Source organism: Lactuca serriola, chromosome 7 (assembly GCF_051521515.1).
Source record: "Lactuca serriola cultivar US96UC23 chromosome 7, Lser_US96UC23_V15, whole genome shotgun sequence".
Taxonomy (NCBI): Eukaryota; Viridiplantae; Streptophyta; class Magnoliopsida; order Asterales; family Asteraceae; genus Lactuca; species Lactuca serriola.
In genome coordinates this window covers 196,552,328-196,579,553 of record NC_136414.1, presented here as the reverse complement: position 1 = coordinate 196,579,553, position 27,226 = coordinate 196,552,328, and the positions used below count along the sequence as shown (strand labels likewise).

At 34.9% G+C, this 27,226-nt stretch overlaps 1 protein-coding gene, 1 long non-coding RNA gene and 5 other non-coding genes across 7 annotated transcripts; 6 read left to right on the top strand and 1 right to left on the bottom strand.

Annotated features, from left to right (window-relative positions):
- The first annotated feature begins 513 nt into the window (after positions 1-513).
- Positions 514-3,803, top strand: LOC145063269 (Tetratricopeptide repeat (TPR)-like superfamily protein). The gene has a single exon (XM_079010858.1). It carries the CDS (start codon positions 702-704, stop codon positions 3,762-3,764), a length of 3,063 nt encoding a protein of 1,020 aa, XP_078866984.1. The 5' UTR covers positions 514-701; the 3' UTR covers positions 3,765-3,803.
- A 13,183-nt stretch (positions 3,804-16,986) lies between these two features.
- LOC145063091 (uncharacterized) lies at positions 16,987-19,486 on the bottom strand. Its single transcript, XR_013687839.1, has 2 exons — positions 19,322-19,486; positions 16,987-17,393 (listed from the first exon to the last, which is right to left on the bottom strand). It is a non-coding gene; the product is annotated as an uncharacterized LOC145063091 (long non-coding RNA).
- On the top strand, positions 17,141-17,214 carry TRNAT-AGU (transfer RNA threonine (anticodon AGU)). Its single transcript has one exon. It is a non-coding gene; the product is annotated as a tRNA-Thr (tRNA).
- Positions 17,560-17,633, top strand: TRNAT-AGU (transfer RNA threonine (anticodon AGU)). Its single transcript has one exon. It is a non-coding gene; the product is annotated as a tRNA-Thr (tRNA).
- On the top strand, positions 17,969-18,042 carry TRNAT-AGU (transfer RNA threonine (anticodon AGU)). The gene has a single exon. It is a non-coding gene; the product is annotated as a tRNA-Thr (tRNA).
- TRNAT-AGU (transfer RNA threonine (anticodon AGU)) lies at positions 18,409-18,482 on the top strand. The gene has a single exon. It is a non-coding gene; the product is annotated as a tRNA-Thr (tRNA).
- A 4,179-nt stretch (positions 19,487-23,665) lies between the features above and the next one.
- TRNAT-AGU (transfer RNA threonine (anticodon AGU)) lies at positions 23,666-23,739 on the top strand. Its single transcript has one exon. It is a non-coding gene; the product is annotated as a tRNA-Thr (tRNA).
- Positions 23,740-27,226: the final 3,487 nt, after the last annotated feature.

Here is a 27,226-nt window from a genome sequence, read left to right as displayed (position 1 = left end):
ATGATTAATTAATATAATATTATAAATATTAGTATTTAAATAAAATCTAGGAGATAAAATAAACTATAAATATATCTACTCTAATAAATGAAGGTTTTTTTTGCCACATGTCCACTTCTTCTATATTTGGACATATGTCATTTTTTAGAATTTTTAAATTTTCTATTTTCCACTTGCCATTTTATTGTATTTTTTTCATTTTATTAAATTAAAATTCCAAATTTAATATGTAAGGTAATATATATGTAAGGTATTTATTAGAAATGATTTATATATGTAATGTATTCAATACATTAAAGTCTCATTAATTTTAATAATTCAAAAAAATTCTCATTTTTTATATAAATTCAAACTTTTCAAATTGTTAAAATTTTATATTTAATTTTTTTAAAATAAACTCATATAATACATGGGTCTCACACCTAGTAAATATATAAAATATATAAAAAGATAGAATAAAACCTACACAACTTCATCACAATATATCTCCATATTTGAAGAAATAGGATAAAGTTTGAGAAGAATAGGAGAGAAAATACAGATTAAAATGACATTCGGGAGATGGACTGCTCTCAAGCTGGTGGCATGAAAGGCGCCCGTGATGTGATGTGATCGTTAAAATGAACGATGAGAAGGATGGTTTCTTGGACTGCATTATTATCCGAGTATATACTTAAATTGGCTTCGCCAAGGAAACTCTGATGCTGTTCCTGGGTATGCACCGAGTTGGTGTCATAGCTAATCAGTTTCTCTACTGGAACGCTTTGACGCCATGTTCAAGCCTCAAGTCTCTACATCGTGGGATGCACCAATTTGGAGGAACCATTATCTCAGTTTTTTTAGAGAAGGGTTTCTCGGAGATCACCAACGAGACTGTTGGAAAATCACTACATGCTTTTTGTATAAAGAATTACCTCCGTCTAAGCATATTCCATACAAATACGTTGATCAATATGTACTCAAAACACGGCAAATTCGAAGCTGCTCGCTACGTGTTCGATGAAATGCCTCAGAGAAACGAAGCTACATGGAATACCATGATCTCTGCTTTAGTTCGAGTTTCATTGTACTCAGACGCCTTTCTTTTGTTAAGTCAAATGCGTGCTCAAGGATTTGAGACAAGTGGCTTCGTTATCGCTAGTTTATTAACCGGATGCACTGGTTCAGGCTTTATGCTACATCAAGGATTTCAAATCCATGGTTTAATTTTGAAAAACGGTTTATTATATAATGTGTATGCAGGAACAGCCCTTCTAAACTTTTATACTTCATATGGATTCCATTCCAGTGCTCATAGTCTCTTTGACAAGATGCCAGAAAAGAACGTGGTATCTTGGACTTCATTGATGGTTGGCTACTCTGATAATGGAAATCCCATGGAGGTCATAAACTTATACCACAAAATGAAGCATGAAGATGTCAAATGTAACCAGAACACATTCACCACTGTGATAACTTCTTGTGGATCTTTGGAAAACGAGTCATTGGGTCTTCAAGTTCTTGGACATGTCATAAAATCTGGATTCGAATATGATCTTTCAGTGTCCAATTCTCTTATATCCATGTTTGGTAATATTGGTAGCATACAAGACGCCTGCTATGTGTTCAATCAAATGAGTACACGTGACACTATTTCATGGAACTCCATGATTTCTGCATATGCACGCAATCATTCATTCAAGGAGTCCTTTCAATGCTTTAAATTCATGCGTCATCTCCATGAAGATCTTGATCCAATTACACTTTCTGCACTGTTATCAGTATGTAGCTCCATGGACAATCTCCTCTATGGTGCTGCTGTTCATGGTTTGGTCCACAAACTAGGGTTTGATTTAAACTTATCTCTATGCAATACCCTTTTGCTATTTTATTCAGAAACCGGAAAGCTCAAGGACATGGTAAAGTTATTTGAAGAGATGCCAGATAAGGATTTAATCTCATGGAATACAATAATATCTGGTTATATACAAGAAGGGGTGCACCTTGATGCCTTGAAAGTGTTCGTTAAAATGCTTCAGAGACAAAGACCTGTAAATCATGTGACTTTTTCTAGCGCATTATCTGCTTGTTCAAACCATGATTTTTTAGCAGAAGCCGAAATCCTTCACGCACTTGTATTCACATCTGGTTTCCATGGAAACCTAATTGTTGGAAATGCTTTAGTCACAATGTATGGAAAGCAAAAGATGATGTGGCAAGCTGAAAAAGTCTTTGAAAGAATGCCCGAAAAAGACTTGGTGACATGGAACACTCTGATTGGAGGATACACCGAATGTGAACAACCAAATCAAACAATCAAAGCTTTTAACTTTATGAGAAAACAAAATGAACCCATTAACCACATAACCTTGATTCAAGTTCTTAGTTCTTGTGTTACTCCAAATCAACTTTTCAGCCATGGGAAACCATTACATGGGTATCTGATTCTTTCTGGTTTTGATTCGGATGATTATGTGAAAAATTCCCTTATTACAATGTATGGAAAGTGTAACGATTTGGATTCAAGTACACGTATTTTTAATGGGTTTGTTAACAAAGATTACGTTTCTTGGAACGCGTTTCTTGCTGCAAATGCTCATGGACATGGAGAAGAGGTTTTAAAAAGATTCACAGAGATGAAGAAAAATGGAATTCATTTGGATCAGTTTACTCTCTCTTCGGCTCTTTCTGCTGCTTCTACCTTGTCTGCTCTTGAAGAAGGTCAACAGATTCACGGTTTGACTTTTAAATCCGGGTTTGACTCGCATCAATATGTTACGACAGCTGTCACGGATATGTATGGAAAATGTGGCGAGATAAATGATGTGATGAAAATGCTTCCAGAAGCAAAGATTCGACCAATAGTGTTATGGAATATTCTAATATCATCATTTGCAAGACAAGGATTGTTTCAGGAAGCAATAGAAGCTTTTCATGAAATGGTGAAAATGGGATTTAAGCCTGATCATGTCACTTTTGTTTCTTTGTTATCTGCGTGTAGTCATGGAGGTTTAGTAGACAAGGGTCTTGAATATTATTCTTTAATGACAACAAAATTTGGAGTTCCTATTGGTATAGAACATTGTGTTTGTATAATTGATCTTCTTGGAAGATCCGGGAAGCTTCTAGAAGCTGAAAATTTCATCAAGAAAATGCCGGTCCCACCAAATGACTTTGTGTGGCGAAGCTTGTTAGCTGCGTGTAGAATTCATGGGAATTTAGAATTGGGAAAACAAGCGTTAAAACATCTTCTTGAATCAAATCCATTAGATGATTCGGCTTTTGTTCTTTACTCAAATGTATGTGCAAGTATTGGGAAATGGGACTTTGTTCATGATGTTAGATCAGAAATGGAATTTGGAAATGTTAAGAAGAAACCCGCGTGTAGTTGGATTAAGATGAAAAGAAAGGTGAGTTCTTTTGCGATAGGGGATAAATCGCACCCTGAGAGTGGAAAGATATATGGGAAATTAGATGAGATTAAGAAAATGGTTAAAGAAAGTGGTTATGTTTGTGATATGAAGTTTGCATTGCAAGATATTGATGAAGAACAAAAGGAGGATCATTTATGGAAGCATAGTGAGAGGTTGGCACTTGCATATGGATTGATTAGTACGCCGGAAGGTTCGGATTTGCAGATATTTAAGAATCTTCGTGTTTGTGGTGATTGTCATGAGGTGTTTAAGTTTGTAAGTGAGATTGTGAGGCGGAAAATTATACTTAGAGATCCTTTTAGGTTTCATCATTTTAGAGATGGTAAGTGTTCTTGTGGTGACTATTGGTAGTAAATTTTGTTCAAAATATTATTAATTATCGTTCACAAATGTGAAATATATCAAAATGTTCATAGAATTTGGGATCTCGATGTTGGGAATAATGGCCATTATAAGGTATTGATCTGGTTATCCCTTGATGCCCAAGAAAAATATGCAATAGGAGAAACATGAGAAACAAAGGAATAATAAGGAGAGTCTTGCTAACCAAAGAATTTATTGTTGGAAATCTAAAACTTGAATTTACCAAAACATAGTCCATATTTATACTAATCATAACTGAATTTTAAACAAGGGTTAATACCTTAAAAGCCATTATTTATACACCTTCGTTTTGATTTAACCCCAATTTTATTTTTTGTTCATTTGCCATTATATTTTAGAAAACGTTTCATTTTCAAGCCCTTAACCGGGTCATGATGTGTCGGTTTTGCATTTTCCTCAGTTTGCATTTCGCCCCAACATTTATGTATAATTTTGCATTTAGCCCCAATATTTTTTTTGTTACCCATTTGCTATTGTTTTTCAGAAAAAATTTCATTTTAGCCATTTTCTTTGTCCTTCAGAAGACAGGAAGCAAGTCTGACCTTGTCCTCCTCAGGACACCGGCTCGTACGAAACGCGTTGGCAACATCAGCCAACCATCTGCTGCTAGCGATGGAGTCCCTAGCCCCATGATAATCTGGTGTCCCGCAAGCCCTGAACTCCCGAAATGTCAAGGTACGCGTTCCCATCAATGCCATCATCTCAGTACGAAAGGCTCCCAACCTCTCATCCAAAATCTCCAATATACCCTCCTTGACCGTGCCAAAGATCACAGGAGTCTTATCTAGAATATTGCGCGTAACCTCAGCTGATATCAACTCCCTCATTCGTTCCTCGAGCTGCTCGGCCCCTGAACCCGAGCCTGATCCCTCTCCGGCGCGTGATCCGTCCGCTGGTCTCTCACGCAACGTCACCATGCTGAAAATATAATACATCCTCAATCAAAATATTGATCACTACTGCGAGACCAAACACACCCTACCAGGTTCCCGGTCTTGTCTTGGCCTTTCCCGAATCGAGTACGGATCCTCTGCTTTCAGTAGTACGGGCCCATACTACCTTCCACATCTATCCGTACTTTCCTTAGGAATTGTTTTGACTCCACCAGGTCCCTTATCCACTACTACTGCTCCCAGCACTATCTCATCCTAGGCTTACCCTGGGGAAACCTCTGACTCAACTCAAACCAGTCCTCAGCTGCTGAAGGTCTCCTTGCGATGCCAATTAACCATCACCTGGATACCATCACATGTGACGAGGCTCAGATAATCCTTCAAGTGAAGGACTCGTCCCTACAACGGTTGGACTCAAACGAAAGCTGCGCAATAGGACCAAATCCAACACTCTGAGATTATTCAACCCTGATCACATGTGACGTGTCGTATCCACCTAAGGGCTAACTCCCATTATTCAGAATCCCACAATGCACAGAGCAAGCAGCATTCAGACAAGGGAAAATCTAACCATGACATACTCAAGCAATCATATCAACATAGTAAGAAACTGAACTAGCATGCAACACAAACTCATAGACTCATACAAACTCATAAACTCAGGCATAACCTAAACAGGCTATCCTACTACTGTCTAATCAGCACTATCATGCGGCGCAAAAGCACATATAACAGGCACATAAGGCATCATCCCTAGATCCTTAGTCCTAATCTAGCATGCTGTTCTATTAACTGATAATCATAACATAAACATGTATGGGTATTTTAGGGTACTTACTCGAGCTCGGCTGATTGCACGCACCACACCCCTTTTCTCTTTTCAAAGTTCTTTTCTTTCTGAATTCTTTTTGCTTTTCTAATACTGTTTTTCATTCTCAAAATTCTTTTTACAAAACTGTCTTTTCATTTTTGAAAACTTTTTATCCGACCCCTCAGTTTGAGTTCAGGCACACCCGAGAGTATGCCCGAATCCCTCAAACCAAGGCTCTGATACCAACTTGTAACGTCCCAAAATTCAAGATTAAAAATTTTCTTTTAATAAAACATTACTTAAGCAAAACCATCAATCCAAACATAATCAGAGTATTAATTTCCAAAACATAGGCTCATTATCAGAGTAAAACATTCCTAGGCTGTCTAATCTATGGTGTGTGTCATGCGATCACCCCGAGCTCTTCCCTCCGCTACCGGAAGTACCTGAAACCAAAACTGAAAACCATAAGCACGGAGCTTAGTGAGTTCCCCACCCTACCACATACCATACATAACCACATACTGCACATACTGTGCCACGCCCACTATTCTGGGCCTCGCCCCCTACCTCGGGCCTCGCCCGCTACAACGGCCCCGCCGCTCCAGGCCCCGCCTGGCTTCGAGCCCCGCTCGGATACAGATCTGTTTCACTTAGGCCTCGCCTGTCATAGGGCCTCGCCCGCTAACATATAATAGCACATAATCATACTGCAAAACATAAGCTAAACATATACAATGGATCATGTCCTAAGGCCTCGCCTATCCTAGGCCTCGCCCTTGTTCTGCTACTGATGAGACATGGAACCCCGTCCATGCTCCTACTGATAGTGAGATACGGGCCCAGCCCACACTCACTCCTTCCCTAACTTGGGCCTCGCCTCTGCTCTACTGCTAATGAGATGTGGAACACCATCCACACTCTGCTATTGGTGAGATACGAGACCTCGCCCACACCCACCTCCCTATCAAGCACATACATGTATCACACAGACAACAAGTATAAACTATCATATAAACCAATCCTTGGGCACCCGCCCGCTATCATTGGACCTCGTCCTGAACATCATACTAGCATACTGTGCCTAGGGCTAACCCCCGGGTCTTCTACTCATAACTACATGGGTCGACATTATGGCCTTAGACCCATTCACACAAAGGGAAACTCACCTATACTGGCTGAACTGGCTGATGAACCCCCTAGCTGCTGCCCGGCACTCTCTGAACTCCTGCTCCACTCGCTCCCCGAGCTACCAATATCAATGCAACACTGAGTCTAACTGACCTTCGAAAGACAACCAAGTCAACTCTGGTCAAAGTCAAAGTCCTGATCAAAGTCAACATTCCAGGTCAACCCTACTCGCCGAGTCACCCTATTGACTCGCCGAGTTCATATGTTCAGAGTCCTTCTATTCGCGACTCGACTCGCCGAGTCAGTCCATGACTCGCCGAGTTTACCGATTTCCGAGTCCTGACCTGTCCAACTCACCGAGTCTCCATTCGACTCACTGATTCGAGTCTCAACTCGAAGGGTTTGGGGTTTCGCGACCTGACTCGCCGAGTCCAAGACAACCTTCAACAGACTCGTCGAGTTGTTCATCCAACTCGCCAAGTTCCTACCCAACTTCATCTGACTCGACGAGTTGTTCATCCCACTCGTCGAGTTCCTCCTCATCTCCATGCTACTCGCCGAGTCCACTCAAAGGACTCGCCGAGTCCATTCAGATCTCTATACATGCAGAGGACTTTTGAGTCATGCATGGACTAGATCTATCATTCCCAAGCTCATTCCTCATGTAAAGTTTCAAACTTTACGTGTAGAGAAGGAGATCTAGGCAAAATATACCATAAACTAGGGTTTAAGGCAAGGAGGCTCCATAATCAACTCAAGGGCTGAAACTTTATGCTTCCCAAGACCAAAATCGGCTTAGATCTGAAGTAGCAACTCCAGATCCGGCTTCTAACTCAAATGGACAACTAATCATGGCTTAAAAGGCCCCAAATCTCACAACCATAGAAGATCTAAAGGAAGGAAATGACTTAATACCTTCAATACCTCAGAAAGGCTCCACAAACTCCAGATCTGAAGCCAGTCCTTGAAGCTTCACGGATTCCCCTCTTTCTTCTTCCTTCAAATCACCCAAAAATGGCTTGGAAGCTTAAATGCACAACAATGGAGGCTTAGGGTTCGTATTCTGGGTGAGAGAGGCAGTAAAGGAACCCTAGGGGAGAGAATGAGACGTTTAAATAGGCTCCAAGTCCCGAATTTAGGGTTTTCCTCGCACAGAACAGACTCGCCGAGTCCACTTGGCCGACTCGCCAAGTTGGTCACTTACTCCTCGACCCGGATCCCGCTCGGACTCGCCGAGTTCCTCCTTGGACTCGCCGAGTTGCCCCTAAAAATTAGGGTTTTCTTTCCTTTCTTGGCCTTCCAGATTTTGGGTGTTACATTTCTTTAACCATGCAAAGGCATAAAGTCAGAGGCTTTATGGATTAGGATATCTTTTAGGGTCAGATATGAGGTTGGGGTAAAGTGTCTTAATGATTAAGACCTTAAAAGTTAAGTTTTGAGATAAGTCGTGTACGCCAAGCGTAACTCTGGCTACGCCTAACGTAGCCAGTTGCAAACCTAATCCTTTCCTACCTTGCGCTCTACGCCCAGTGTAGAGCTAAGTATACAACGTGTAACGGTCAGAGTGTTGACCTTTGACTTTCGTTTGACTTTTTAACCAATTGTGCCTTAGGTGGATTGGTGAGGGTTTTCGGTTTGGAATAGGCAAAATGGTCTTTTGCCCTAAACGTGGATTAGATTTGGCTTGGGATTAGTGGAGTATGGAAAATTACCTTAATTATTAATTAGGGTTAATTGGTGTAATTAATAGGCGGAGTCTAGTTCTGGCAGTTCGGGTATGAGTTCTATCAGTCATCTACGCAAGGTGAGTCTTATCACCATTCTTACTTATGTGGTAGAATATATTTATATATGTGATGACCAGTTGAATCTATGTGTTATTACTGTGATATGTGTTATTGTGTGCGATGAGACTTCGGGTAGTCTCCATGGTTGCTGATAACATATATCTGTTTATTTTGTGTTGTGTTGTATGTGGTATTTTAGGGAACTTACTAAGCTTCAGGCAGTTTATGATTTCGGATATTTTGGGACACTCTAATATTTTGATGATGATCTGTATTTGACATTTTTTATTTTCTTGAGATGTTTTTTATGAACAATGTTTTTATATGAATTTAAAAACGAAAAAATTGGTTTGGAAATTTGGATGTTACAGACTATCATTAGTCACCATGAGTAATACTCAGTATAAATCGTACTTAGGTCACGTCAAAGGAAAAGTCAAAGTGTTTGGTGAAGCACTGCAGAATTCTCCAGTCACCCACATAAGTCAGGTGAATGCATAGTCCCTTTCATGAACATGGTTTTAATACAAGTATTAATTAAAGTATTAAATATATATTGAAAAGTTTATATGTGAGATATATGTTTATTGTCTGGATTATGTGTTAGAAATGTATTTGATGATATATGATATGCGAACGAGATATGGTTCTAAATATGTTAAGAGATATATATCTTTTATTACATGATAATAATAATAGAAGTATTATTAAAGGAAAGGGATAAAAGTATATTAATACCTAATTATTCGTGTTAAAATATATACATTAAATTAGGATAGTGTTGTCTAAACAAAATTTGTATTGGGAGTCTACTAGTTTTGCTCGTTAATAAGGTAGGACTTATTTTAGATACCCAATTAGGATAGTGTTGTCTAAACAAAATTTGTATTGAGAGTCTACTAGTTTTGCTCGTTAATAAGGTATGACTTATTATAGATACCCAGTTCAATTATGTTTGATATCGGGTAGTCTTATTCAAGATATGTGTGTAAGTTAGGAATGGAGAGTAGAGTTCTATTCCTTGTAACTTTCAGATTTGATGGTACAAAAATACATATTGGAGTACAAATCGTATTCCTTTTTGGATGACCATAAATGGTGGTTCTAGATCAGGCAACTGTAATGATATGTCTGGTCATCTCTCATAGTAAGATGACAACACTTGATCAATCTAGATGGTGTGGGTTTATAACCTACAGACGTAGATGAAATGGGATATCATATTCATCAGATACTTTGATGGCACGAGTGCCTTTGTGAGTTTTTCTAGCCAAGGAAACCCCTAGCGGTATAGTCAAGTCCTTTCTAAATGGTTTATCTTCCTGATAATTATGGAATAGGGTCTGTAAGGATCGATTAGGGTGGGTATGTATGGGTATGAGGTTTTATAGATATCCAAATCGGAATTATTTATATATGTTGTTTAGTATTAGTTGGTTTTGTAGGGTTAAGATATATATATATATATATATATATATATATATATATATATATATATATATATATTCATATTCTAATGGGAGCTGCACCTGACATGTATTGTGAGTGGACTCTCGAAAACAATACTGTCAATAAACGAGATAACCCTAGCAGCTGTGCTCGAAGGACAATACTGGTAGCTGCGCCTCACATAAAATGTCACAATTCTGGCAGCTGCGCCTAAGTGATAGAACTAGCAGCTGTGCTTGACAGTTGTGTCATTGACAACGATGGACTTCGTACCTATTCCTTAGAATAATCCTTAGGAATGAATGAATGAGAAATAGCTGGTTCTTAGGGTAGATCCTTAAGAGTAAAGAAGATAATGGGGATGGGTAATTGGGTTAACTGTTTGATGATTAAACATAATAATTATATTATTGTGGGTTGAAAACCCTATGTACTCACCAGGTTTCCTAACCTGACCCACTCAGTTTATTTATATCACAGATGTTGATATGAAGTCACATTACACTGAGAGATTAAGGAGATATAAATCACTAGTGATAATGAATGTAAGTTTTGTTTATGCTTATGTTTCTGTATTGACGATGACATCCCAAATGTTTTAAAATGAATAAAAATACTTTTCTTTCAGAAATGCCCTGATAACGTATTTAACATGTTTCACTGGCAACAAATTTCGCACATTTTTATTAAAAAGAGGTACTCTGATTTTTATAAAGCATAAACAAAATCGGTCTTTTCTGGCCGTAAAAATGGGGATGTCACAGTTGGTATCAGAGCATTAGTTTAAGCGAACTAGGAATATGGATTTATTTCCAGACTTAAACTTAGAATTCTAAGCAATGATTGTGAGGAGTGTGTCTTTGGTAATACAACTGAATAGACACAAGCACTAGCTTATTTAGTGAAAATGCCTAACATGCTTTTATGTGCTAAATGATTTATGATGATAAATGTCTGAACGGATCTATGGTCTGTTGCCGACCGGATCTGGAAATTTTATATGTTTAGATTTCTAAACGTTTAGATACGGTATTAGAACTGGCATGTAACTTTTCAGAATAATAGGAAGATTTACACATCGGTCGTAAATAAAATTTTTCCTATCTTAATTCTCGTCATTATACACCAAACGTCTATAGATCGAATGTCTAGAACCCGAAGCAGAGTCAGGAACGCAAACGGAAATGGGAATCAACAGCCCCCGGTGATTGAGCAAATACCTGTTGTAATGGGAGCTGCACCTGAGCCAGTCACCATGGCTGGAGTACAAGCCATGATTCGTGCTATGTTAGCTGAACAAAGGGAGGAAATGAGACATATGTTGCATGAAAATAGGGACGAACCTACCATGCCCATTGAGCAAACCGAGCCGATTCCCGAGCAGTCGGAGGAAGGGAACTACAACCGCCAAGTGATTCAGGTAGGGACTCAAGGTGAACGAAGGAATGGTCTGGAGAGGGGAAAGGAAAAGGATGGGCGAAGGTATAAGAACTTCTTGAGTGCAAAACCACCAAGTCTTTACGGAAGCCTGAAGCCGGTTGAGATTATGGACTGGATCTTCGATGGAGATGGTGAGTACGGAATACTCCAGAGCATATGAGATCTCCTTTCAGACATTTTAGGGTACATAGACTCATAAAAATGCTAACTTGGCTCTTTCCTTTTATCCATGCATGAGTTATGGAGTTTTTGGTGAAGTGAAATGTTAAGGTTTTGGGATTAAGCTTTCTTTATCCATGCAAAGGCATAAAGTCAGAGGCTTTGTGGATTAGGATATCTTTTAGGGTCAGATATGAGGTTGGGGTAAAGTGTCTTAATGATTAAGACCTTAAAAGTTGAGTTTTGAGGTAAGTCGTGTATGTCGAGCATAACTCTGGCTACGCCTAACGTAGTCAACCTAAACCTTTCCTGCCTTGCGCTCTACCCCTAATGTAGAGCTAAGTATGCAACATGTAACGGTCAGAGTGCTGACCTTTGACTTTCGTTTGACTTTTTGACCAATTATGCCTTAGGTGGATTGGTGAGGGTTTGGGTTTGGAATAGGCAAAATGGTCTTTTGCCCTAAATGTGGATTAGACTTGGCTTGGGATTAGTGGAGTATGGAAAATTACCTTAACTATTAATTAGGGTTAATTGGTGTAATTAATAGGCGGAGTCTAGTTCTGGCAGTTCAGGTGTGAGTTCTATCACTCATCTACGCAAGGTGAGTCTCATCGCCATTCTTACCTATGTGGTAGAATACATTTATATATGTAATGACCAGTTGTGTCTATGTGTTATTATGTGCGATGAGACTTCGGGTAGTCTCCATGGTTGCTGATAACATATACATGTTTATTTTGTGTTGTGTTGTATGCGGTATTTTGGGGAACTTACTAAGCTTCATGCAGTTTATGATTTCGGATATTTTGGGACACTTTAAAATTTTGATGATGATCTGTATTTGATGTTTGTTAAATTCTTGAGATGGTTTTTCTGAACAATGTTTTTATATGAATTTAAAAACGAAAAAATTGGTTTGGAAATTTGGATGTTACAGACTATCATTAGTCACCATGAGTAATACTCAGTATAAATCGTACTTAGGTCACATCAAAGGAAAAGTCAAGGTGTTTGGCGGAGCGCTGCAGAATTCTCCAATCACCTACATAAGTCAGGTGAATGCATAGTCTCTTTCATGAACATGGTTTTAATACAAGTATTTATTAAAGTATTAAATATATAGTGAAAAGTTTATATGTGAGATATATGTTTATTGTCTGGATTATGTGTTAGAAATGTATTTGATGATATATGATATGCGAACGAGATATGGTTCTAAATATGTTAAGAGATATATATCTTTTATTGCATGATAATAATAATAATAATAATAATAATAATAATAATAATAATAATAGAGGTATTATTAAAGGAAAGGGATAAAAGTATATTAATACCTAATTATTCGTGTTAAAATATATACACTAAATTAGGATAGTGTTGTCTAAACAAAATTTGTATTGGGAGTCTACTAGTTTTGCTCGTTAATAAGGTAGGACTTATTATAGATACCTAGTTCAATTATGTTTGATATCGGGTAGTCTTATTCAAGGCATGTGTGTAAGTTAGGAATGGAGAGTAGAGTTATGTTCCTTGACACTTTCAGATTTGATGGTACAAAAATACATACTGGAGTACAAATTGTATTCCTTTTTGGATGACCATAAATGGTGGGTCCAGATCAGGCAACTGTAATGATATGCCTGGTCATCTCTCATAGTAAGATGACAACACTTGATCATTCTAGATGGTCTTATGAATTACGTTGCTAGTGTGGTTTTATAACCTACAGACGTAGATGAAATGGGATACCATATTCTTCAGATACTTTGATGGCACGAGTGCCTTTGTGACTTTTTCTAGCCAAGGAAACCCCTAGCGATATAGTCAAGTCCTTTCTAAATGGTTTATCTTCCTGATAATTATGGAATAGGATCTGTGAGGATCGATTAGGGTGGGTATGTATGGGTATGAGGTTTTATAAATATCCAAATCGGAATTATTTATATATGTTGTTTAGTATTAGTTGGTTTTGTAGGGTTAAGATATATATATATATATATATATATATATATATATATATATAATAACATTGTGAGATTAAAATCCCTATGTTTCTCACTAGGTTTGACAACCTGACTCACTCAGTTTGTATGCATCATAGGTATCAAGACTCAAGCCACTAGAACTTGATTAGGATTTTGAGTGATTAAAAGAAAGCTTGCAATGGTGTTCAGGACCATTATGTCTTTACACTGTAACTTATGTATATGTATTAACTATGACATCCTTAGAATTTTATTTAAGACAATTTTGTACTCAAAATATTTTTTATATATTGAAAATTTTCCACAAATAAAGTATCATCATTTCCAAAGCATAATAAAAATTATTTTTGGTTCTGAAAATTAGCTAGCTTTTTAAAAAAAAATTGTTGTTTAAATAAAAGACATATTAGCAATTTTATGCCTTTTTAGATATTTTTTACTACCATTTCGACTCTCAATGCAAAACATACTGATTATGATTTTTAAAACATTCACCAGTAAGCATTATATGCTCTTTTTAAATATTGTTTGCTTCCATTTCCTCTATGCTCTTCCATTTCCATCTCTTTAGCAAGTGCAAACAGTTATCCTTTTCCTAGACTTGTTGTAGAAAAGTCCCAAAATTTTGGTCCACCTTACGTTTTAGTCCCATATTAATTTTTTATGAGAAAGACATGAAAACTAGCTAACATTACAGTTTAACCATTTTTTACCTTTTCATCAAGTAACCTGTTGAGGTGAGCAGCCAAGGTGGAAAGGTGGTTGATTTTTTTTGTAGAAAAGTTCCAAAATTTTGGACCATTTTACGTTTTAGTCACAAATTATTATTTTAAGATAATATCCTGAAAAACGGGTTAACATTTTCAGTTTAACCCTGTTTTACATTTCAATTTAATATGCTTAGGTGGCATGCCAAGGAGGAAGGATGGTTGAGGTGGCTTGACATGGCAACTGATGTGGCATGTCACATTAGCGCCCTTCCTTAGGAAGGGAGAGGAGGTCACAGGTTCGAGTCCCCCTCCCCTTCTTTTCTCCCAAAATAAAACTGATTTTTTTAAGTAAGCAATGGCGCTGACGTGACATGTTGCCACGCCATGTCATATCAACCACAAACCTTGGCACACTGCCTCAACAAGTTAAACTAAAAATGTAAAAAATGATTAAACTGGAAATTTTAGCTAGCTTTCAAGACTTTTCCGTAAAAAAGTAATTTGGGACTTAAACGTAAATTGGCCCAAACATTTGGGGCTTTTCTATTAAAAATAAAAAAACATCAACCACATTTCCACTTAGCAGGTTGCGTTTGGAAAATGTAAAAAAGGATTAAACTGAAAATGTTAGCCGGTTTTCTAGATTATTTCATAAAAAATTGGGACTAAACGTAAAGTATGCCAAAATTTTAGGACTTTTTGCAAGAAAAAAAATCTTATTTACAAAACCTTATTTATTTGTCACACAGCCACTGATTCATCTATGCTCAAGATTTCAACACTTTTGATCAAGTTGGGCATGCAGTTCTTCTTAACATCGTCATAATAGTTGTCAACCAAATCAAGATGGATATAAAGAACAGTTGTATAAATTATCAATAAGGAGTTTCTAAACTACAATTGTTAGGATTAAGAGAGGTTTGTAAAATCAGAAAAACAGTTCCCTATTTGTTTTAGAGGGAAAACAATATGTAACGAATTATTGTTTTTAAAGGACAAACTATATCTTTTTTCATAAAAGTATGAAAAAAAAATAAACAAATAAGAAGTTGGCATAAAACAGCTACTTTTAGAGGAAAAATCTAAACTAACAAAATTATACGTGATGTTAATCAAATAGATATAAGATTTGAAAAGTCGATCCTAAACACTCCCATTAATCCATTATATCTTAAATCTATAAGTTAAAAATGGTTAAGTGAGTAAAAAAGTTAACATGGTTAATAACATGATCTAACATGACTTCATCAAGACTATAAACCCAACTTACATTATGGCATAATGATATTTTTTTTAATAAGGAGTAAGGATTGACTGGGGACATGTTATATACTCTTTTCTGGACTTAAAACATGGGACACAACCATGTTCCATAGGACATGACCCATGTTCCGCCTTTTTCTCCAAAAAGTACATTTATTTAATGGCATCATATTCTACTTCATTTAATCAGATTTCACACGCACATGTTTAGCTACTCTGTGGAACTTACGTGACCCTGTAAGGTCATCACACGACCCCGAAATCCTCATTTTGCTTATTTGAGCAATGTACTTCATCCTCCAATTTCCAAAACAATAGCATAGCTGAGTAAAAAATGGTTAACTGAGTAAAAACAATAGCATGGTTAATAATAATCACTCTGAAACTACTTATTCCATGATCTAGTGATAGAATTTACATCATCGCATAGCTATCCGGTTTGTTAATTGACCAGTTTCCCAAAAACCTTGTGAACTTCGTCCAATTTTAAGACTATAAAATCATTTTGGCAATGATGTTACCGAGCCTCAGATCATATTAATGATAATGTCATCAAACTTGTACCCTTGACATGCAATACTTGTATATGATGCATCAGTATGATTAGTTATATTGATGAAATACCCTAATAACCATCATTTATAATCATTTAGACCTATGATAACATACAGTGGCGAGGCTAGGTATAATGAAGGTGGGTTCTAGGACCCACCTAATTATTTTAATTTATATAAAATTATTATTGAAAATTTTTAGGGACTTATCTTAAAAAAAAAATTATGACCTAGCTTACCTATAATTTTTTTGAATTTGTGCAGAAAAATGTATATTGAAAAATTTGTGAATCACGTTGTTTTCTATTCTAGACTCGTCACTGATGACGTACATTGTCTCACCAACTTATTCTGTCTCATCATTTTCCATAGCTAAAAGTTTTGCAGCTTAATTTGTATGAATAAAAATATGTTGGAGATGTTCGGAAATTATGCAAAAATGTATTTCTAGAGTGCTTATAAATTATAATTATGATTCCAAAGGAAAAAAAAAAACAAACAAAAATGTAGAAAACACTAAAGAGTAAATTAATGAAATCGTCTTGTGATTTGGTAAATATTACGCATTTGGTCCTTAAATCCAACTCGTATTTTTCTTTCATTATAGTTATGTCTGAAGTAAAATACTATTTTCCCTTACTAAATATTATTAAATATTCCTTTATTGTTTATTTACCCCCAAACATAAATAAAAACCAAAAGATAGTAAAATACGATTGTTCTCAAAACATATTCAATCAATTTTCTATGATTCTCATTCCTTTGATACAACTGCCGGAAAATGTTTTGACGTATTTATACCAAACTTGCCTTTTGAGTTTTTATATTTTGGGATTTGATAAAAAAATTTAAGAATTATCATTGAAGGGCATCAATTGTTCTTCTCATTCCGTTCCAACTTCGTATTAGATTATTTATAAATATTACACTGTCACGTGGCTATAAATGTTATTATTACAAAACAAATGGCATTTAAATCGTAGAATAGTTATGTAAACCTATTAAGTAGAAAAGGATAATCTATAGAATATGAATAAAATAATTATTCTTTGTTTACATAACCATATCTGTTTTCCACCCAACTGGTGGCTCATCTATGCTCTAAGGTTTCCAACGCTTCTTAAAGAAAAATGTTGTGAAATATTAAGGCAAGAAGCTCTCGTAGCTCAGTTGGTTAGAGCACCCGTTTAGTAAGCGGGAGGTCTTGAGTTCGACTCTCAACGAGAGCAAATTTGTCTCTCTTTTTTTTTCCTTTTAAAAAGCCTTATCTCTTTCTCACACAACCAGTGGCTCATATATGCTGAAGTTTCAACTTTCATTACAAATTTCCACCTTCTAACATTGCTTGAAAACCCATCAATGCCACTTTATCCTAGGCTCTTTTTATCCACTTTGGCAATGTTGCAAACTGCATATAGATTGTTAAAATGGTGCAAAAAAAATTGATGTATAAGGACCCTAAATGCTTGAAAGAAACATTTAGCAACCAATTTGGGACAAATCAATTAGTTGGTTAAGCATTTCAACTTTAACCCTTTACTATAAGAAATGTTGTAAAATAAGAAAAGCAAGTAGCTCTCGTAGCTCAGTTGGTTAGAGCACCCGTTTAGTAAGCGGGAGGTCTTGAGTTCGACTCTCAACGAGAGCAATTTGTTTTTTCTTTTTTTAATTCTTATTTACAAAACCTTATCTTTTTCCCCACACAACCTGTGGCTCATATATATATGCTCAAGAATTGAATTGAATTGAATTGAATGAGAATTAAGACATAAACAAACATTCTTAAATACATGTAGAGCCTCAAAACATATGCAAGAATCAGCATCCTTAGGTTTCTTTTGAAGTGACATTGCTAAGTTTAATTTCACAATAGGCAGAGTGTCATATGAAGCTAAAAATTAAAAACCATGAAACAAATGCATCCATATTATCTAATTACTTATTATAAAAAAAAATGTTGTATCCCAAATAGTAAAGCAAGAAGCTCTCATAGCTCAGTTGGTTAGAGCACCCGTTTAGTAAGCGGGAGGTCTTGAGTTCGACTCTCAATGAGAGCAAATTGTTTTTTTTTCTTTTCTTTTTTCAAAACCATATACTATATATTTTTTATCACCAGATACTTCTTTCACATGAACATGTGGCCATTATTACTGAGGAGACGAAAGAAGATAAAGACATGGAAGAACATATTAACAAATACCTTATTTAAGTCCACATAGGAAATCTTGAAAAGAGAACACAAGGAAAAGACCAAAATGCCCTAGTAAGCCAAAATGTTATGAAACGGTGAAATACATTACCAAAAGGAAGAAAGGTTTCTTTTTTGGACCAAAACCATAAATTTAACAAAGCACAGGGACCAAAATGTAATTTACTCCATATCTAATTACTAGAAAAATTGGTGTAATATAGTAAAGCAAAAAGCTCTCGTAGCTCAGTTGGTTAGAGCACCCGTTTAGTAAGCGGGAGGTCTTGAGTTCGACTCTCAACGAGAGCAATTTGTTTTTTCTTTTTTTTTTCTTTTTTTACAAAACCATATGTGTGTTACACTTTTACCACACAATCGGTAGCTCATTTATGCTTAAATTTCTAAAACTTTTGACCATGGCTTCCTAATAGTTGTATGTTTGAGACTTGAGTATAGGACTTAAGTAGATTCATCATTCATGTGAAGCATTTGATTCAGGAAGATGTTAGAATCCATATATCTGCCATATGGTGGAGCAAGTGTCTACTTGTCCTTGATGAAAGATTCGGCCTCAAAACATAAAAGTGGTCCATTTTACAGAATTCAATCAGCAGCATTACCCTAGAGCCAAAAGGGGTTCTACGTTACCTATGGATATAATCAAATATATTAACTATTAACATTTAAGATGCCTACTTAATCATAGCAATAAAAACATGTTTGAACAACAATCACATATACATAATCTTGTAATCACATCAATTACAATGATATAACTGATATGGTCAAGAGATGATATCTGAATTGTAAATCTTCTTAGTTTCCATCATCTACACGATAACATATTTAGTTCCAAAGTGTTCATAGGTGGAATATACAGCTCTACATCCAACTGATATATATGCAATCAAAAGGAAAAAATTCTCGATCAAAAATCAACCCTAAATCCTTAACCAACAATAAACCCTAAATCCAGGACTATATGAAAAATAGTGATCAGTGATAAACCCTAAATTCAAAACTGAAAACAACTGTGGGAGATGGTGGCCGAAAAATATAGCAGAAAACTTTGGATCGAAAATTCTTGAAAGATGCGCGATCGGTTCCTCTAAGTAAGTCAATGGTATATGAATTCAAACATTACATACCTGTGGATCAAATCAAGATTTCATGTGAAGTAAAATTTGTATGAACGATCAGCGTAGTGCTTCTGAATCAGAATTGCTTGGATCAAGAGATTTGTAATTCACTGAGAAAGTAGGGAGACAATTTCCTTTTGGCGTTGGAGGGAAAAAGCAACAGGGGACGAACCGACGAAGAAGTGTTCTTTAAATACAGTATTATTTTGGGTAAATTACACCGGTAGTCCCTGGGGTGCATAGAAAGCCTGATTAGTCTCTATTTTCAAAAATTAACTCGGACCGACCCTCGTTTATCTACAACTTGCATGTTTCGTCCCTATTGACATGAAATGACTATTTTTCCCTTAATAATTTTTTTTATTTTCTTTTATTTATTTATCAGTTTTAAATTATAAAAAAAAAAAAAAAAAAAAAAAAACAAATATCCCCAACCCCCTTCCATTTCCGCATTTCTCCTGTAACATCTACCACCACAGTCCATCAACCACCTCCGACCACCAGCCATCTCCGGTCACCAGCAAACTCTAGTCATCCCTTATATCATGTCATCTATCATTCCCTCTTCTAGAAATCTCAAAATCAAACAACAAATCTAAAACCCGAAACCTTAAAATCAAACCACATCAAATCGGAAAATCCAAACCTCAAATCTAAAAACCCACTTGCAAAAATCAAGTGTCGGTGAAGTATAAATGGATCAGATCTATGGGTGAGAGTAAGACATAGTGGGCTAGGGAAATCAAAGGTCACCAGAGAAGAAGATCAAGAACCCACAGTGTCACCATCTCTAGCGACTTGAAGTTTGGGGACGTTAAGCATTCAATAATGGTGATTGAGCCTTGGTTACTGAGGATGGGAATCAAATGATTTTGAATCTCAAGCACAGTCTCCTCTTGGAATTATCTTTGAAGAACAAGAAATAAACTTGCAACAAAACTCCAGTAACAATCAGAATCCTTTCTTTCATTGTCGGCGTCGTTTCCAGACTTAGAAAGAAGAAGGAGATCTGATATTCCCGTGCTCCGATGAGGTCTCTATCTCCGGCGACCAGGTGGTCTATTCGTATAGGGATGTCAAAAAGTTCCGTGGGACCCCGTTCCCGTGGGGGCCCCGTCCCGTTTGGGAGATTTTTTTTAAAAAATCGGGGGCGGGGGCAAGGTTAACCCCCATTTTAATTTCGGGGGCGGGGGTAGGCAATCCCGTCCCGAAATCCCCATAGGGACCCCGTTAATAAATTACACATATATTTACATATATTAATTATATAAATATAATAACCTATAACATGATTTTGAGCTTCCAAAATTCATCAAAAAACATGTTTTTAAGCTGTTAGTATAATTTTTAACATATAAAATTTTTAAGCCTAAATAACAACTTCTTTTAGACAAAAAAAAAAGTAGCCCAAAATCAATCGGGGGCGGGGAAACGGGGGGCGGGGGCAGGGGCGGGGTGACAGGGAAATTTCGGGGGCGAGGGCGGGAGATGCACTCCCCGCCCTGTTTGCCCCCGTTGACATCCCTATATTCGTAGTGGTGATGCAGATGCTTAGATTGATCAAAGAGAAAAATTAAGTCCGCAATCCAAAATGACATACTTCTTAATAATGTTGTCATTTAAGGTAAATAAAGGGGACTCGGGGGCGGGGGTGGGAGATGCACTCCCCGCCCTGTTTGCCCCCGTTGACATCCCTATATTCGTAGTGGTGATACAGATGCATAGACTGATCCAAGAGAAAAATTAAGTCCGCAATTCAAAATGGCATACTTCTTAATAATGTTGTCATTTAAGGTAAATAAAGGGGACTCGGGGCGGGGGCGGGGGCGGGGGGACGGGGAAATTTCGGGGGCGGGGGCGGGAGATGCACCCCCCGCCCCGTTTGCCCCCGTTGACATCCCTATATTCGTAGTGGTGATGCAGATGCTTAGACTGATCCAAGAGAAAAATTAAGTCCGCAATCCAAAATGGCATACTTCTTAATAATGTTGTCATTTAAGGTAAATACCTCATTTATAATAATAATAATAATAATAGTTAGTTTAATATATATATATATATATATATATATATATATATATATATATATATATATATATAGAATCAACAATATATTAAAAAAAAAACTCTCACACAATTAGCAACTTGCTAGAGGTGGAGACAAGGTACAAGAAGTATAAGAGGGTGTTTGTTTTAGCTTATTTTTGAAGCTTTTAGCTTATTTTAGCTTATGAACTTATATTTTGGGCTTATAAAAAAAATAGTATTTTGGTTAGCTTATTAGCTTAAGCTTATGAACTTATTTTACCTAAAAATAAGCCAATTTTCATAAGTCATTTCAATTCAACTTTTTTTTTCAACGCATGAGCTTATTTATGTGTATTTAAATATTTACTCTTATTCTTCTTTTCCCAAAACACTAGAACTCTCTTTCTCAATTGTGTAATATAAGCATGTCCATTTTGGTCATTTTATAAAAAATAAACTAACCCAAACATTGTTTTAAAAAAAGTTTATTAGTTTATAAGTCATAAGCTAATCCAAACTTTTTTTACTTTATAAGCTAACAAAGCTTAAGCCCAAAAAAATAAACTTACACAAACACCCCCTAAGTAAAGAAACATCATATAATATATATATATATATATATATATATATATATATATATATATATATATATATATATATATATATAAAGACAATAATTAGTGTGATTCTAGCTTTTTTCCTCCTTGATCTTGATTTTTTCTTGTGAAAATGCAACTGGGTCATTACCCAATGTAGAATCACCCCTGACGGATTCCCTTGAAAAACAACAACCAAGTAAGGAAAAACATTTGGCAAAGCTTAAAAAATGAGCTTTTTGACTTATTACCGGTTTGATACCGGTATAAGCCAAAAAGAATGTTGGGGTAAAAAACAACTTATAGTTGTTGGTAAATTCTAATAAGTCAAAAAGTGATAAAGTAACATACCCCTTACTTATTAAAAACTTCTTATTTTACCAAATAAGTTATAAGTCAAAAAATCATAAATTTTTTTAAATAAGATTTGCCAAACACCCCCTTAATCTATACAAAAATCCTTTCCTACAAAAAGGTTTATTTAATGCTCTTAAACTTTGTCTGCCAACAATTGACAACACCAAGATTTTGATTCAAAGATTGTCGTCAACAAGGATGATGAGACTACCATGTTGTTGCAAAGTAAATGATGAATAGCCGTTGAAAAACAAAACTTATCACACTCCCAAATTGCACCAGAAACACATGGAGCTAGATGATGTGATCACTTGTGTTATGCTTTTCCATAGTGTAGAAAAGGCAACACTTAAAGACTACATTAATACTAGAAAAAATGCAAAGTTGAACAAAAAATCAACCATGATTTCAGCCATCAAACTTAAATTGACGCAAATAAAAATGATAAGATAGTCATACAACCACGTTATTCCTCAGTTGTAATAAAAATGAATTGTAGGAGTTTGTGTTTCCTGTAACACCTTAAAACATAGAAAATATAACCAACTGCGGAAACATCCTAGAAAATAGTTGTGGACTAGATATTTAACATGCACAACAACACCCTGTAGAAAATACTACACATCTTTATTGAAATTGAAATATGTTTTATTACAACAAAGAAAAATTGACCTTTATAGTAACTTTAGGTCATTTTTAAATTAAGGGTCACAAGTACAAAAAGGGCCCAAATGATCACCAAATACTTCAATTTATGAGCGTTATGTCCTCTTTTTTTGGCATATGCTTCCAGTTTGTTGACCTTAATAAACTCATCCATAAACCTAATTTAAGTCCACACAAGAGAGTTCAAAGATTCCTGTTATCAAAAGCAAAAACTCAAAACATCACAAGGACTGAAAATGTAGTTTAATCCATATCCAACTAATAAAATAAATATATTGTAAAACAGTAAAGCAAAAGCTCTCATATCTCAGTTATTGACCTTAATAAACTCATCCATAAACCTAATTTAAGTCCACACAAGAGAGTTCAAAGATTCCTGTTATCAGAAGCAAAAACTCAAAACATCACAAGGACTGAAAATGTAGTTTAATCCATATCCAACTAATAAAATAAATATATTGTAAAACAGTAAAGCAAAAAGCTCTCGTATCTCAGTTATTGACCTTAATAAACTCATCCATAAACCTAATTTAAGTCCACATAAGAGAGTTCAAAGAGAGTGGACAATGAAAGACCAATAGATACGAAAAAGAAAAATAGATTCCTGTTATCAAAAGCAAAAAATCAAACTATCACAAGGAATGAAAATGTAGTTTGATCGATGTATAACAATTAAATTAAACATCATAAAACAGTGAAGCAAAAAGCTCTCGTAGCTCAGTTGGTTAGAGCACCCGTTTAGTAAGCGGGAGGTCTTGAGTTCGACTCTCAACAAGAGCAAATTGTTTTTTCCTTTTGTCTACCAAACCTTTTGTCTAAACTTCTTGAAAATTGCTTGATCATGGTTATATAAGTAAATTGTAAAGCAACTTTTTATCAGGTGAGTTATCTTGAAAAGTGGTCGTTCATCTTTCATAAAATGATTACTTAAATGTTTAAATAAATAAATAAAGTCTAGAAATTTATACGAATATGTATTTTTGCCACGAAGACAAAAGAAACTCGGAAATTTTAGCTGTGAATTTGTTAAAAAAATCATGACATTCATTTTATTTTTGTGAGGTTGGAAAATCTTACGATTGAATAAAAATTAATATTTATGAAAACAAAATTTGTTAAAATAAGTAAAACATTTTGGGAGATGTGGATGATATCTATCTACCCGAGCTTTAATCCGGTTATTGCTTTTTTGTTTTTGTGGTCATGAAGGTTTATTTGATGTGATTTAGTTCTTTTCAAAAAAAAACTATATTATCATTTGTTTATATTTTTCTATTTAGTTTGTCTACCTAATGTTGTGACTTTTCATATATTGTGAATATCAGTTAAAAATAGGAAGTTGTAAGAAAAAAAATCTAAAATTTACAACCTTTTAAACAATCTATATGGTTATTTTGTTATAAAATACTAAAAGATAGCTATATATATATATATATATATATATATATATATATATATATATATATATATATATATGATATTTTATTAAATAACTCAAAGATATCTGGTTTTTTGTTTCTATTACCATTATAGGGCACAAGATTATAAGTAACCTAAAAATAATTGATGTTTAATTTAATTTGTAGGAATAAGTCTAAGAAGATAAGAGTTGACATAAACAAATAATAAAAGTATTATTTTCATAATATTTTATGGATAAAATATATAAAATATAAAATACTTTTATCTTTTTAGATAAAATCCACCATATTTTGTATCAATTAAGCCTTTTATACTTTTGTGTTGTCTTATTCGCAATTAGTAATTTATATCTATAAAAAAAGTATTGGAAAGCAAGTCATTAAAGAACTTTTTTTTTCAAAACGCAACAGAATTAAAATATTGTCACTGAACACCGTCTTGATTATTCATCCAATGTTTGTTTTTCTCCTTGTCTTTATGATTTGGTTTTGTTTTGTTGTATTTAAGTTCTTTATCTATTTGAATTAGGGGTTAGAGCTTCTTTCATCCTTTATTTGTTTTCTTTGTCATAAATAGTTTGTTTCCATGTATAGGCTCTCAAAAGGATATTTTTATTTCAATAGGTGTGGCCTTCTAATGTGTAATTGTATATAATTATTTATATTAATAGAACTTTATCTGAAATACCGCCATCCTTTAAAAAAAATACTCCAAGGACACAAACATATTTTTAAGATTTTAATAATTAAAGTTACATAATTAGTTCTAATGAGATGTGTTTTGGCTATAGAATATTAGGTGTTTTGTGTATCTAACAAATTTTTGTTGTTTGATAAAAAGTTATACACTAAGGGCATCCCTTATAACATCTACTAATTACTATAGTGGTGAGTGGCAACTCAACACAACATTCAATCACTAAAAAGTTGAGATACATATCATTATATCTCTCTTATTTTTTTTATTAAAATTATATATATATATATATTAAAATGTAGAGAGAGAAAGAAGCTCAAGGATTTCTATTCGTCATACTCACTCGTCTTCCCCACCACGAAGTGCAACGATAACAGCCGACCACTACCGGTCGGGGTAGTGTGCACGGACCACAACCGTTGCCACGTCAACCACGAATCAGCTCGTGGCCGGTATATGCGATGGTCTAACATTAACAAAGCCTTAATCCTAGGAAAATGGTTAATAGGAAGGTAGGAAGTATAGAAGCTTGACTTCTTTTGTAAGATGATCGGTGACTAAGAAAAAATATTAATGTCATAAAATGGCAACCAATGGTAAACAATTTGTTATATATATATATATATATATATATATATATATATATATATATATATATATATATATATATATATATATATATACTTTTCCTTTTAATTGTATTCAATATGACATTGAGTTTTCTTTAAGTTCTTATTACACCATTGAAGTAAATTTCAACCAAATAAAATGGTACTACATCCTACATGATATCCACCATGACATTCAATATGACATGATTGGTTCATATAAGTATATATGACTCTAACATTAGGTTTATATATGACAAAATTACCCGAATGAAATTCATTATAATGATATAATGAAACCAAAAAACATTAAGTGACCAATTACATATAAATATAAATTTAATAACATATTGATTACATTATAAATAATCCAAAATCAGATTAAGTACTATTTGTTTGTCATAATATTGGTTGTAACGACATTAACGGAGAAAAGACATCATAACATCTCATCATATGATTTAAGAACGGATACAAATTAAAATTTTAGTATTTTAATTTTTAAATCATTAATCCTATATCAAAGTGAATAACAAGTTAATACAAAGAATTAAGTGACCGTTTCTAAAGTTTACTCTAAAAAGAAAGAATTATAACAAAAACTCAAAAATACAGGGGCCACGTTGCAAACCCTTTTCTTCATCATCGATTCATCATCATACCAAAAACAAGTATGCTTTGGGTGGAGTGGCGAGATAAAGAGTGAAACACCGCTGCTACGTTGATCATCAACTGTTTGATCAACCGATTACAAAAGGGCTTCTCAATTTTGCATTCTGCTTGTTCATATATGGTGTTTATAGAATCTTCTCTCGGTTTCTGATCAAATGGCATCCGTCTTTCTTTCAAGAACTCTCTTTGCACATCGTTTCGTCTCGTCTTTCGCCTTCAACCAAAAACCCCAAAAATCAGCGCCCCTTTTCTTCATAAGTGTCCGCTTTTGATCATATTAATATATCCAAATTTAGTTATTTGATGTGTTGATTTGTCTTCCGCTTGTAATTATTGATGGTAGGTTGGGAATCATTTGATATCAGTAGTTAATTGGATTTTTTTTTTCTAATTCAATCGGCGATAGTTATCGATTTTCTCGTAATAATTATATTATTGTGGGTTGAAAACCTTATGTACTCACCAGGTTTCCCAACCTGACCCATTCAGTTTATTTATATCACAGGTGTTGATATGAAGTCACATTACACTGAGAGATTAAGGAGATATAAATCCCTAGTGATAATGAATGTAAGTTATGTTTATTCTTATGTTTATGTATTGACGATGACATCCCAAATGTTTTAAAATGATTAAAAATATTTTTCTTTCGGAATGCCCTGATAACGTATTTAACATGTTTCACTGGTAACAAATTCCGCACATTTTTATTAAAAAGAGGAACTCTGATTTTTATAAAGCATAAACAAAATCGGTCTTTTCTGGCCGTAAAAATGGGGATGTCACAGTTGGTATCGGAGCATTAGTTTAAGCGAACTAGGAATATGGATTTATTTCTAGACTTAAACTTAGAATTTTAAGCAATGATT

Bases quoted from the DNA above. Each gene is read 5' to 3' on its own strand.
- LOC145063269 (XM_079010858.1), top strand. From the start codon at position 702: ATGCTGTTCCTGGGTATGCACCGAGTTGGTGTCATAGCTAATCAGTTT.